This window comes from Littorina saxatilis, linkage group LG13 (genome assembly GCF_037325665.1).
Source record: "Littorina saxatilis isolate snail1 linkage group LG13, US_GU_Lsax_2.0, whole genome shotgun sequence".
In the NCBI taxonomy this organism is placed as follows: Eukaryota; Metazoa; Mollusca; class Gastropoda; order Littorinimorpha; family Littorinidae; genus Littorina; species Littorina saxatilis.
Genome location: NC_090257.1, coordinates 11,769,597 through 11,783,888, shown reverse-complemented (window position 1 = coordinate 11,783,888; position 14,292 = coordinate 11,769,597). Strand labels below are relative to the sequence as shown.

At 41.3% G+C, this 14,292-nt stretch overlaps 1 protein-coding gene across 1 annotated transcript in view; it reads left to right on the top strand.

Moving 5' to 3' along the window:
* The window catches only part of LOC138983599 (uncharacterized), a 61,076-nt gene that overhangs the window by 28,963 nt on the left and 17,821 nt on the right, over positions 1–14,292 (top strand). Inside the window, exons 2-7 of the mRNA XM_070356874.1 lie at positions 1,532–1,733; positions 5,112–5,293; positions 7,602–7,730; positions 9,666–9,751; positions 10,883–11,003; positions 13,357–13,437. Coding sequence (XP_070212975.1) covers positions 1,532–1,733; positions 5,112–5,293; positions 7,602–7,730; positions 9,666–9,751; positions 10,883–11,003; positions 13,357–13,437 — 801 coding nt within the window. The remainder of the gene's footprint in view (positions 1–1,531; positions 1,734–5,111; positions 5,294–7,601; positions 7,731–9,665; positions 9,752–10,882; positions 11,004–13,356; positions 13,438–14,292) is intronic.

Genomic DNA, 14,292 nt, shown 5'->3' with positions numbered 1-14,292 from the left:
TCCGCTCACATAATTATGTAACTTCAGCAGGACCGACGACGCACTGCAGATTATCCCAGCCCGCTACACGTTGCATGAAAGGAAAACAGGCCAAGTACTCGTCATAATCCCTATCGCGGCATAAATAATAGGCCGTGCGTCGTCTGTGCCGTTGAAACTGCGCAGGTGTATTTTGCCCTTAACGACGTTCTTCAGCGACAGATTCCGACACTGGTCACGGAGCTCTGTTTGGTTTTGCTTGTGGAACACCTTGCCAACTTTGTTGCTTATCCCATGTACAGGTGTCCAGCATTTTCAGCTACACTTTCTGCTTCACTAAGGTGTGTTGGGTCAATATGTTGTGTATCCAAGGTAAACAAGAAATCTTCATTTTCACTTGGAAAACTGCTGCCTGCACAAGCTCCCAACGTAGTAACTCCATGCAGTCCCCTGTTATTGTTGTCAGTGTCACAGCTGAGGTCACTCACTGACCCACATTCACTACTATTCAGTAGCACACACTGCTCGGGTAGAGTGTATTTCACGTGCAGCCAAAAGCGAGATGTCATGTCGTGGACCAGTGTCCGAGTTAGTCTCTGTGTTCTGCTTTTCACTTAACATTTCAGCCCTCCTATTTGCAATACATGAAGTTATTGGGAAATGAATTTGTCTCAGAACTTGACTGAACATTTAATTCAGCACTTGCCTGTTTCTTTGTTGTCAAGTGGCTCTCTTGTCGTTGCGCTGCGCATTGCTGTGCCCTCCTTCTGTCTCTTCTCATCTGACACTTTTTGAACACGGTTGTGTGTCCGCCATTGCTTGTTTGGGGTGGTGTTAGACGAAGAACAATGACAATTGTATTACACTCATACACAATCTTCCACGAAGAAAGCTCGTTTTCTGCCAGTAGGGCTTCTAGGGATGATCTCACTGCAGAAGGTAATCCAGTCACTTCCAGTTTGAAAGGAGAAATGCAGTATTGGCGTTAACCGGTAATTACCTGTATTTTACCGGTTGAAATGAGAAAATACCGGACAATAATTGGCTGCCGGTATAACCTACCGGTTGATTTTAGAACTACCGTTTTTTTCGCTGGTAAAACAACAAAACCAGTACTCTGAGCTGGACTCTTACTGGTTCCAATGACCAGCCTACCTTCTTTTTTCTGGATAGTTTTCATCATTAAATTTGTGTACCAGTTTGAAAAAATATTAGCGCCATCACTGGAAATGTCAAGAGAGAGAGAGAGAGTGAGTCTGTACGTTTGTGCACTGACCTTGTTGGTCTTTAACGCATGTGTTGGACTTAGAAACAGCTACGGTGTTTTTATTTTATTTAGTTTTTTGTTGTTGTTGAGAATGTCGTTTTGGTAACACTACCAGAGCGTAATCACTGTCTTGTGTGACCCACTGCTGTTCCCGTTTGACCTATATCTTTATGAGACAGGTTGTTGTTGTTTTTTGTTGTTGTTTTTACCTTCATCCACAGTTCTCTCAAAAAACTCCACCAATGTCATGTGATTTATGCCAAACATTCCTTCTGTGTGTTTCAGTGGTTCTGGTGACCGGGGCGTCTGGGTACATTGCAACCCACGTCATCAAACAGTTGCAAGAAGCGGGTTACAAAGTGCGTGGTACCGTGCGCAGCCTTTCAGATGAAGCGAAGGTCAAGCATCTCAACGACCTCTGCCCGGATGCCACGTATAAGCTGGAACTGGTGGAGGCGGACTTGACCAAGCCAGATTCATGGGAAGCGTGAGTTCAAATTGTCTTTTGGATATCTATATATATATATACGACTTGTGTCTGTGTGTGTGTGTGTGTGTGTGTGTGTGTGTGTGTGTGTGTGTGTGTGTCCGCGATGCACGTCCAGGTTCTCGATGGATCTGTTTCAAATTTGGTGGGCATATTCAGGTAGACCCCGGACACAACCTGCTCGATGAGATATTTCAACACGTGCTCTAGCGCCGATTTTGGTTTTTCTCTGGATCCATTCCCAGTAACTCTTCCTTATCTTCTCCAGTGTTTTATCTCCCTTCCTCCGTGCGGTGCGCTGTCTTAGCCGGGTCCCCGGCGCAGCCGGGTATTTGGCTCGACTTCTTCCCGGCACAGCCGTACCCGGCGAAGCGGGTATTCATCTAGTATATATATATTGCTCCACTTTTTATTAAAAAGATAGTGCTCCTAATATTGTTGTTAGAAGGGTTAAGATGAGCAGAATATTTATGCCCAAATCCTTAACTTTGGGGGGGGGAGAGAGAATATTGTCACTTGATCAGATTTCCTTTTCGTGTAATCTTTTTGCCTTTAACACCGAAGCCTTACACCAGCATTGTTCAAGATATATCCCTTCACAACTAGAGAGACTAAATCTTCATTCATCACACACACACACACACTTTTTCCTTCAAACTCATTTTATTAAACTGTTTTAAATGTAAAATAGAGAGATGGAGAGTCAGAGAGAGAGAGGGTTGTGTCTGCCCCAATGTTTTAAAGTTAATAGCAGATCTAGAGCAGAGTTTTGGTCAGATTGCTTCTGAATTATTTATTTGACCCAAATGAGTTCAATTTAACTGCTGCAGGCAAAACTAGTTGGAGAGTTTTTGTTCTGCCTGAATTGATCATTATCCCATGACCTGTCTCTGTTAGCTGTAGAGGGGATTATTCTGGATTACCCATCACAACCGAGTCTCGATCTCACCTGTCATTGGTCATTGTCTTTGATTTCAGAGTTAGTACATTTGAATAATTTAGAGGTCATCTGCATATTTATCGTTAACTCGGGGACTATTTTTTTTTCAGCAAAACGATCGAGATATTCTGCGGTATAAAAGTCGAACTGACGTTTGGCTAACGATCTACAAACATTATCATTGAAGAAATAAAGAAAACAACAAAGAATGTACATAATCTGTTTGGGTGAATAGAGCTGAGTGAAGATTATGAGTTGTCCGACGCGGTGAGACTGAGAGAGAGAGACAGAGAGCACGAGAGAGAGCGACAGAGACACACAGTGATTCAAGGCGCACAACTCTAGTAAAGTTGTCTTAACGAGGTACGCTTCATGGGCAACCGCTTAGATCAATCCCGAGAACTGCCTGATTCAAAATCTTGAGTGACAAAATAAAACTTACACTAAAACAGTATGCTTATAGTTTTGTTCATTTGTTATCGCTTTTAGAGCATTGATTGCTAAATATGGTTCAATAGAACAAGGCTGTCTCATCAGTCGTCTGCTACAGATCTGTCGTCTGCTGCAGGATCTGTCGTTTGCTATATAGGCTACATGTAGTATATTCGGCTCAAGTTGACCAGCATGGAAATTGCCATTTTCAAAGTTGGTGATACTCAGTTAGAATAAAAGGTGGCGAAGAAGGTCGGATCTTGGACATACAGAGACAACTAGGCTACATGCGTTGCCGCATACAAACAACTCGCCAGTGGTGCGCCGTTTTCCCCCAGACAGATACCTAATGGCCTAAGACAACGACAGACATCAAAGTTAGGCTCACCTAAATCAGTAAGTGACGATTGAAGAAGTAGGTAATCCAAATTTGAACACTGAAGCACAAAGGCTCGAATAAGCACAAACTCAGCAATCATCTTCATCGCTTGTAAAATCACACACGCGGTCTTTCGAATCCTGAACTCAGGTCAAAAATGAGTTACTTCCCTTCGGGTATCATTCTCTCCCGTCGCTAGCTGTGAAGCGAAGATTATCAGAATGCGGTCAGTCTTTCGCAGTTTTGACGAATGCCAGCTCGGGTAACCGACTGAAACAGGACGGTAACTGCACAGTATCGAATGCATTCAACGGCACAATCCTGGAAACGAAAAGACAAAAGTGGACTCGTTTCGCACATGAATATCATGACACGATTTTTGGTGGCAGAAGGTTTGATGAGCAGTAAACAGGCACTCGCAGAGTTTGTGTCAAAAAGTTCTTTTTTTTTATGAAAACGTCGGAGTAATGGGATAAAAAGCTTACACACCTCGTCCTGAATATCGTGCATATTTTCCCTCGGGTCGATTTACAGGTATTACCTCGCCCCTGAAAATCGACCCTAGGGAAAATATGCACGATTTTCAGAACTCGGAGTGTGTAACCTATATATACAGATTATTACTGATCACATTGCAATCCCCCGCGGGTTAGGGGGAGTCCCATATTGGTTGGGACGAGAAAGAATTTACCCGATGCTAACCAGCATGTCGTAAGAGGCGACTAACAGGTTCTGTTTCTCCTTTTACCCTTGTTAAGTGTTTCTTGTATAGAATATGGTCAATGTTTGTAAAGATTTTAGTCAAGCAGTATGTAAGAAATGTTATGTCCTTTGTACTGGAAACTTGCATTCTCCCAGTAAGGTCATATATTGTACTACGTTGCAAGCCCCTGGAGCAGTTTTTTGATTGGTGCTTTTGTGAACAAGAAACAATTAACAAGTGGCTCTATCCCATCTCCCCCCTTTCCCCTATCCCATCTCCCCCCTTCCCCCGTCACGATATAACCTTGAATGGTTGAAAACGACGTTAAACACCAAATAAAGAAAGAAAGAAAGAAAGTCTAGCCCCCCCCCCCCCCCCCCCCACACACACACACCATGGAGATAGGAAAGCATTCAGAAACGTATCATTTTTAGATCATTGATTGATTCATGCATGCTTGTGAACATCATTTTGGGATTATCTTGTTGACTTGCATATTTTACATTCATGCATTATTACTCATCCAAAGGAAGAGGATTGAGGTACATAATGTCAGGGAAAAAGAAGCAGAGAGAAAACGGAAGAAGCCAATTGTGTGAACAAAAATCCCTGACATTCTTTTTACACAGTCACAAACCTGTATACAGATATGCTTGACATAATGTTTTACATTACAGTATTGTCATATAATGTAGTTATGTCCCTCGAGCATGACAGAAACATGTGTGGAATGAATCTATCATTTCCAACACCAACATTTTACCTTTTAGTTTCAACACGCTACCATGACATGTACCCTGTTCATTTCTCTCCATTACCAAAGTCCTCGCAACATACAGCTTCCTTGAATTTGGAACACCTTTCTTGTACAGACACTGCACTATAAAACTGGCTTGACTAAACAAGATGCTTTTTGGTTTTCAGAGCAGTGAAAGGTGTGAGCTATGTGATCCACGTGGCCAGCCCCTTTCCAGCCAGTGCCCCGAAAGATGAGAATGAAGTGATTCAGCCGGCAGTTGAGGGAACACAGAGCGTGCTGAAAGCCTGCATCGCTTCTAAATCTGTCAAGAGGGTTGTCCTTACTAGCTCCTGTGTTGCTGTTAACTGTAAGTTTTTATGCAGCGTGATCTATATAATTATATGTCTTGCCAAATCTGCGGAATCTGCAACATTTTTGCCCATTTCCTTTAAAATGTTGCTGAAAATGCGCAAAAGCTACAACTTGCCCATTCGGCGAATTTGGCAGCCGATTTTGGGTTTTAAAGTTTTGAAATGCCTTGGGAATCGCAACACATAGTCAGGTGAATTCAAAAATGGATAGATGTCGCAATAATAGATAAGTTATGGAAAATAAGTGCAAAAAGTGTGGTTTTCATGTATTTTCGGAGTTATGCTCGACACAGACTAACACAGTCCATACAACCAATATCATGGAGCTAAAGTAATGCAAATACAATGTTTTGGCGACAGAAAAAATTATGGATTGGCTGCCGATGTTGCAAAAGGGGTAAGTTTTAAAGCCTTTACGCATTTTCAGCAAAACGCTGCTCATTTCGCGAAATGGGCAACAATTATGAGAAATGGGCAAAAATGTTGTTGATTCCGTGAATTCAGCAATTCTGTAAATTCGGCATGACATAAATATATATACACGTGCCCAAAATTAATGAAAAAATCTGTTTTATGCATATTGAGTTCACTGCGTGCATGCTTGGCCGACGGATCTTTTCAATATCGCTTTAAGCCACTTATTTCTCTTCTTCCCTTACAGTAGAATATGATGAATGAGTAGAACTACAGCAATGGGGTTTTTTCCGGTCTCCTGAGTGAATCCCTGATGCAAGAGGAATATTGATCCCATCATTGCTTGCAAGAGTAAAGAGATTAATTATTTTGTTCTATAAATAAGGAGTGTTATAGTCGCTTTGCTCGAACTTGAATGTATGAAAGGGTATTTTTTGGTTCAGAAATTTCAGTAAAAAAAAAAGAGAACGTTCCGTTTTTCCTGGGATTAAAAAACAACAGAAGATGATGTAAGATGGACACTACTATCAAGAAAGCGTCGAGAACATGAAGTCTTATGCAAGTCTTAACACTTTTTACCCCACCTATGTTGTCCAAGTTTTTTTAAGCTGAGACCAGCTGTGCTGCAGCAGGTCACTCAGAATTGTAGTAACTGTGTCGTAACTGTGTATTAATAGGCTGGAATGCAGGCGTTAGATGGACATTACAGGAAGCGACTGAAGCTAACAGTCTAAGCGGATATATCCGTACCTGGTCAGATAGAGCCATATGAGCGGAATGCAGGCGTTAGATGGACATTACAGGAAGCGACTGAAGCTAACAGTCTAAGCGGATATATCTGTACCTGGTCAGATAGAGCCATATGAGGGGGTACGGATATATCCGTACCTGGGAGACAATGAGTTAAGGGAGTCATGTAATGGAGGGTCTTACATCAGAAGTTACACTGTACAGTGCAAACCCCCTTTTAAGACCCTAAATGTAAGACTTCCTCCTTTTTTAAGACCTATATTTTTCAGATTTTCTGTCATTAACCTCTGTAAATTTACCCCCATTTTAAGACTCCCTCCTTTCTAAGACCAGTTTTTGGCTCACGTAAGTGTAGCCTATGCGATGCTAACTTTTGTCTGTCTGTGCGTGCGTGCGTGCGTATGTATGTATGTATGTCTGTGGTAGAAACTTTAACATTTGACTGAACACCGAAATACTAATTTTACCTGGTTATTATTTAAGCAACAGCTTCAAAGTATTGAAGTTAATGATCAACATTTCGTCAGCACGTATGTAGTTAAAGTGTGTATCCAAAGAAAACGGGTGGTGGGGGGTTTTGGGGGGGGTAAAAACAGGTGACTGGTTTGTGTCGCGTGTGGTATGTAGACCAGGTCAAGGGTCAAGGTTAGGTCAGATCGCGTGAAGGATTGTGGTATAGATACAGTTATCCCCGAGCTGCAGTTCGCCGATTCGGAGAAGACGATTTTACATTGTTCGGTTTCGTAGCTCCAGAAAAATAGATAAAGAAGATGCCAAAGGAGATTTCCTACAGGTTAATCTGCACAGCGTGTTTCCAGTGTCTGCCCGAGGAAGCGCAGCGCTGTCGAAAGCGCAGGGTCGATCTGGCCATCTCAGGCAGTCGTGTCCCCGTATGTAGGCTACAGACAGACAGATCTAGATCTAGTGTCTCGCACTCTTGCACTGTGTCACCTATGCTTACTGTGTGTGTGTATGTGTGACGGAGTGATTGAGTTTGTGTTACTGTTTGTCGATTTCTTACGTGAGCCTTGAAGGCTTCGCCTCTTGTTTTATTTACTTTTGGAGGTCTTAAAAGGGGGGTTCCACTGTACAGTAAAAGGGAAGATGCTGATGTTAACGGTCTGATTTTGTGCTGGGCAGGGAGCAACACAAACACAGACAAAGTGCACACAGAGGAAGACTGGAGCGACGTGGAGAGTCTGGATGCCTACGCCAAGAGCAAGACGCTCGCAGAGAAGGCTGCATGGGACTTCATCAAGGAACTGCCAGGTCTGTGTTACTATGTGTTCTTGTTTTTTTTGCGTTTTTCAGTGGCATGTGTGTCTTTTTGTGTGGTTTCAACAGTGTTTATTCAACAATTGATGGATAATGCATAATAATACATGTAAAGGATCAACAACTAGCTCAAGCTTATGATGGTGACCCTAACAGGAGAAACAAACATACGGGTTACAACAGCATGTGTGTCTTCTGTGTATGTTGTTGGACAAAGATAGAAGAACTCAGAACTTACTGGTCAGATTCCGGAGATAACTCTGTAGGGTTGTAATGGGCTGTGTAAGAGTTGCTTTTCTTTGGAAATACCGAGGCAAATAAAATCTCATGTGACATTGTAGGCCAATCACTAGCGAGCGGCGTGTATCCGCACATGGTCGGCGACCCGTACATGGAGGGACGCGATCACATCAGCAATGAATAGTCAGCTCCAGGGTGCATACTCAGCGCTAAAAGTCCACGAAATGGGGCACTGGCTAGTACTTCTCATAATTTACTAGCCAGAGCGCACATTTTTGTATTTTTACTCGCCAAACCAACCATTTGCAGACCTGTTTACCAGTACAATTTGGGCGTATTTTGTACGCCAAATTATTATCAGTACGCAAATACGCGACACACGCACAAAATACGCAGAAGAAAAAGTCTAGAATACGTTTTCCGGTATTGGTGTGCTGATTACGGGATGGTACAACTGATACCGGTTTCGGTCGAAGGGAGATAACCATGACAGCGAGTCTTCAGCTGTGGAAACCTTGTTCAGTTGTTGGCACGTGCGATCGTCTGGACAATGGTGGGAAAATGAAGCGGTAAAAGGTGCCAGTTTCGGATGACTGTACCAAGTCTAAACAGCAGAAGCACCAGATTTTCTTGGAGAAATATAAGAAAGAGCCAGGAATTGTGGAGTCTACTATGGGAAAAAGTCATGCACACTGCAAGTATTGTAAATCAGATTTCTCCGTTGCCCATGCTGGGAAATATGACATCGAACGACACTGCAGTTCCAAAACTCACATGGACAAGGTTGCTGCAAAGAAATCCGCTGAAAGCTGCCAAGGAATTATAAAGTTCATTCCCGCAAAGCAAATCCTGCCAGAAGAAAAGGCTGTAGTCCGTGCTGAAGCAATGTTTTCTGAGATGATTGTAAAAATGAACTTGCCACTGTCAACCGCAGATGTTATTTCACGAACTTCATCTTTTCATAATCAATCTGCTTGGAAGACACTGTTATAATGTTATAAACTGACAGGTAAATAAAATTGTTTTATCCCTGTTGTATCGGAAGGAGTTAAATTCTGAAAATGTTCACAAGACATGCTATTCTTACACAAACACGTTTGCACCCACGCGTACGTTTTCCCTAGCCCATATGGCTTTGCTTGCAAAGTACACCAACTTTTTAAAAATACACTCAACTTTTTGAAAAAGTACTCTTGCCTCAGGTTTAGGGTAAACAGGTCTGCATTTGTTTCAGCAACTTTACTCGCATTTGACGAGTAGATTTACATTTCTATTCGCCATTTACAAATTACATGTTTCTACTCACCATGGCGAGTAAAATACTCACCTCTTTCAGGCCTGATACTATTGACCAAAAGGAGAGTGGTATAGAGTGGACAGTGCAAAATACACAGGTCGGAGCTTATTTTGACTAGGATGGAAGTCTTGTGCATGATTTCAGTGGCACAGATTGTGGACCACATGTAGAGGCATGCCGCTATCTAGTGATTGGCCTACAATGTCATGTGGGTTTGTTTGCCCCAGTATTTCCAAAGGTGCACAACTCTTCCACAACTCATACAACTTGACAGTTATTTCCGACCATCGGCTATTTCAAAAGAATAAAAGAAAAGAATATCATCAAGATTCCTTTATTGTTACTCCTCTGATGGTTGTATAAATGATTTACATTGCATCTGTGAATTTCAGATGAAGACAAGATTGAGCTGGCAGTGATCAACCCAGCCTACGTCATGGGGCCGGTGCTTCACGGATCACAGTGCACAAGTATGGAGGTAGGGTGAACATCTTTTTCTCCTCCTCAGTTTATATTTCTTGCAATTCTTCAAATTATCATTAGCAAAAGAACATCCTGAAGTGTGCTGTCTTTTGCTAGAAAATGCAAAAATCATTGCAAGAAAATTGAAAAGTACTTCTTCTTCTTCTTCTGCGTTCGTGGGCTGAAACTCCCTCGTACACGTGTTTTTGCACGAGTGGAATTTTACGTGTATGATCGTTTTTACCTCGCCATTTAGGCAGCCATACGCCGCTTTCGGAGGAAGCATGCTGGGTATTTTCGTGTTTCTATAACCCACCGAACTGTGACATGGATTATAGGATCTTTTCCAAGCGCACTTGGTCTTGTGCTTGCGTGTTCACACGAAGGGGGATAAGCCACTAGCAGGTCTGCACATAAGTTGACCTGGGAGATCGGAAAAATCTCCACACTTAACCCACCAGGCGGCCGCGATTCGAACCCCTACCTTCCGATTAAGAGGCCGACGTCTTACCACCCCGCCACAGCGCCCGTCGTTGAAAAGTACTTCTACCATTGCTGTTGTAGTTGCACTTGTGTTAAATGGTTTAGTAGCTCTCTTTCTTTTTCTTCTTCTTCTTCTTCGGTGTTCATGGGCTGAAACTCCCACGTAAGCTTGTATTTTGTGCACGAGTTGGTTTCTACGTGTATGACCGTTTTTACCCCACCATTTAGGCAGCCACACGCCGCGTACGGGGGAATAGCTCTTTCTCTGTCTGTATACCTGTGTGTGGTTTTTTTCTCTGACGCTTTTGACCTCTCTGAATATGGGCCTTTATTTTTATGTATCTCTACATCCGATGATTAAAAAAAAAGTCGACACCCCCATTCCTTCTACCCATGAGTATAATGATTGATTTTAAGGCTTGATGGTCAGTTTAAATCACAATTTCTCTATTTAAATTTAAAAGTATTATTGTATTGTATTGTATTGTATTGTCTCCCGAAAGCGGTGTATGGCTGCCTTATATGGCGGGGTAAAACGGTCATACACGTAAAAACCCACTTGTGCAAAAAACATTAGTGTACGTGGGAGTTTTAGCACATGGACGCAGAAGAAGAAGAAGAAGTATTGCATTGTCATGTTTTGCATTGTATTATATTGTTGCAGATCATCAAAAGACTGCTGGAGAGGTCGATGCCTGCTTGCCCCAAGCTGAACTTCGCCATCGTGGATGTGCGTGACGTCGCCACTGCCCATGTCAAGGCCATGACCTTGCCAGAAGCTGCAGGTTGGTTATCTACCATTTATTTCCAGTGCTGGTGGTGGTTTTGTATACCCGGGATGTTGGTTTAACTCATTCGCTGCGCGTCGGAACTGGAATTCCGACATCTGTGTTTAGCGTTGGCTGCGTGCCGGCACTTGAGTTCCGACGGATATCACGAATTTTTAACGGTGTAAACGGTCCTGCTGACCAAGGGAAACAACCCCTGCAATGAACTTCTATCTGTCTACAGTGGTACCATTCACTGTAAACAGTTCCTTCCCTTAAATTGTTGGGATTAATAAAAATTTTGTTGACGGTGTGCGACCCACGTGTTTTGACTTTTCCAAGATGGCGGATCGTTCTGCTGAGACGTAGTAACTTGAAAAGAGTGCTAGAACGTGTTATTCAGTACGGTTCTGATCTTGACCTCAGTGATGATGATAGTGGAGATGATATTTTAGATTCTGGTGACGATTTTGTGCCAATGGACGATCATTTGGGTGATGATTCGGGCAATGCAAGTGTCGATCATGACATTGTGTATGATGAACCCATGACGTAGAAAGTTTTTTTGTTTTGCTTCAAATTGGATATTTTGCGTGGATATGAAGACAACAAAAGGTATGTACTTTCAAATGTTTCATATATTTTCTAAAAGAGTAAGTTTCAAACTTTGCAAAAACATAAGGTATGTAAGGTTATCTTGTGTTGTTGATTTTTAATATTTTTTTCAAAATGGCTCTAAATCGCGCGTTGGCAGGGAACACAGGGGAAATTTAGCTGCGCCTCGAATGAGTTAAACAATGTTACAATGTTGTTGTTTTTTGCACATTCGTGAAATTTACACTCTTAGGTATAAAAACAACAGCAAGCATAGGCTTATTAATCATAGGCTTATTAATCATAGGCGTATAAATCATAGGCTTATTAATCATAGGCTTATTAATCATAGGCTTATTAATCATAGGCTTATTAATCATAGGCTTATTAATCATAGGCTTATAAATCATAGGCTTATTAATCATAGGCTTATTAATCATAGGCTTATTAATCATAGGCTTATTAATCATAGGCTTATTAATCATAGGCTTATTAATCATAGGCTTATTTATCATAGGCTTATTAATCATAGGCTTATTAATCATAGACTTATTAATCAAAGGCTTATTAATCAAAGGCTTATTAATCATAGGCTTATTAATCATAGGCTTATTAATCAAAAAACAGATAAACAGATAGACTGCTAACTTCCATAATTCAGAATAAAAAACATTTCCTAACGTTTTGTTATGTTTTGTTTTGTTAACAATAAACGTTTTTATTCTACGGCTTATAGTCTGAAATGTTGCAAAGATTTAGTTTCTTTCGCAAATTTACCGAAAAAACTTGAGGTAGGGCAATTTTGGTATGTTGTTTTTGTTGCAGTCCTTGTGTTAGAAGAAGAACAAACAAGTCGCGTAAGGCGAAATTACTACATTTAGTCAAGCTGTGGAACTCACAGAATAAAACTGAATGCACTGCATTTTTTCACAATGACCGTAGTCCGCCGCTTGTGCAAAACGGAGTGAAACTGACAAGCCTGTTCAGCGCGGTAGTGGTTTCGCTGTGCTGCATAGCACGCTTTTCTGTACCTCTCTTCGTTTTAACTTTCTGAGCGTGTTTTTAATCCAAACATTATCATATCTATATGTTTTTGGAATCGGGAACCAACAAGGAATAAGATGAAATTGTTTCTAAATCGATTTCAAAAATTTAATTTTGATCATAAGTTTTATATTTTTAATTTTCAGAGCTTGTTTTTAATCCAAATATAACATATTTATATGTTTTTAGAATCAGAAAATGATGAAGAATAAGATGAACGTAAATTTGGATCGTTTTATAAAAAAACATTTTAATTACAATTTTCAGATTTTTAATGACTAAAGTCTTTAAATAATTTTTAAGCCACCAAGCTAAAATGCAATACCGAAGTCCGGCCTTCGTCGAAGATTGCTTTACAAAAATTTCAATCAATTTGATTAAAAATTGAGGGTGTGACAGTGCCGCCTCAACTTTTACAAAATGCGGGATATGACGTCATCAAAAGTATTTATCGAAAAAATGAAAAAAACTTCCGTGGATATCATTCCCAGGAACTCTCATGTAAAATTTCATAAAGATCGGTCCAGTAGTTTGGTCTGAATCGCTCTACACACACACACGCACAGACAGACAGACAGACACACACACACACACACACACACACACACACACACACATACACCATGACCCTCGTCTCGATTCCCCCTCTATGTTAAAACATTTAGTCAAAACTTGACTAAATGTAAAAAGAAAAAGAACCATAATAAAGTTGTTGATTCCTTTTGGTTTTCAGGTAACAGGCATCTGGTTGTCAACACCAACATGTGGATGAAAGAGATTGCTCAGCAGCTGGCCAAGGAATTCAAGCCACAGGGTAACTATAACAGCTCTTTAGCTCTTGTATTTTTCAGGAAAGAAGGATGTTTTTGCAAGAAATATTAATTAAGTCTACCAAAAATCAAAACAACAATTAGTAGACAATTAACACTTTCTACCCCACCTATATTGACCAAGTTTTTTTTAGCCGAGACCTGCTGTGCTGCAGAAGGTCACTCAGAATTGTATTAACTGTGTATCAACAGGCTGGAATGCAGGCGTAAGATCAACGTTACAGTAAGCGACTGAAGCTAACAGTGTGAGCGGATATATCCATACCTGGTCAGATAGAGCCATATGAGTGGGTGCGGATATCCGTACCTGGGAGACTGAGTTAAGCCTCATAGACAATGCTAACACACATATACACAGACATATGCATGCATACACAGAGACTCGCAGACACATGCACAGACATACTGAGTGACACACACACAGAGTGTCAATCTCCCAGACTCGATGTGAACCTCCTTCCCCTCCCGCAACCGGTCACTCAATCAGTCTAATGTTGACTCATTCGTTCTCTTGCTCACCATGCAATTCTTCACTGAACAAAATACAAAATATTAAGCTCATAATGAACAATTGCCCCCCGCGGGTTAGGGGGAGTCCCATATTGGTTGGGACGAGAAAGAATTTACCCGATGCTCCCCAGCATGTCGTAAGAGGCGACTAACGGATTCTGTTTCTCCTTTGGCCCTTGTTAAGTGTTTCTTGTATAGAATATAGTCAATGTTTGTAGTATGTAAGAAATGTTAAGTCCTTTGTACTGGAAACTTGCATTCTCCCAGTAAGGTAATATATTGTACTACGTTGCAAGCCCCTGGAGCAAATTTTTGATTAGTGCTTTTGT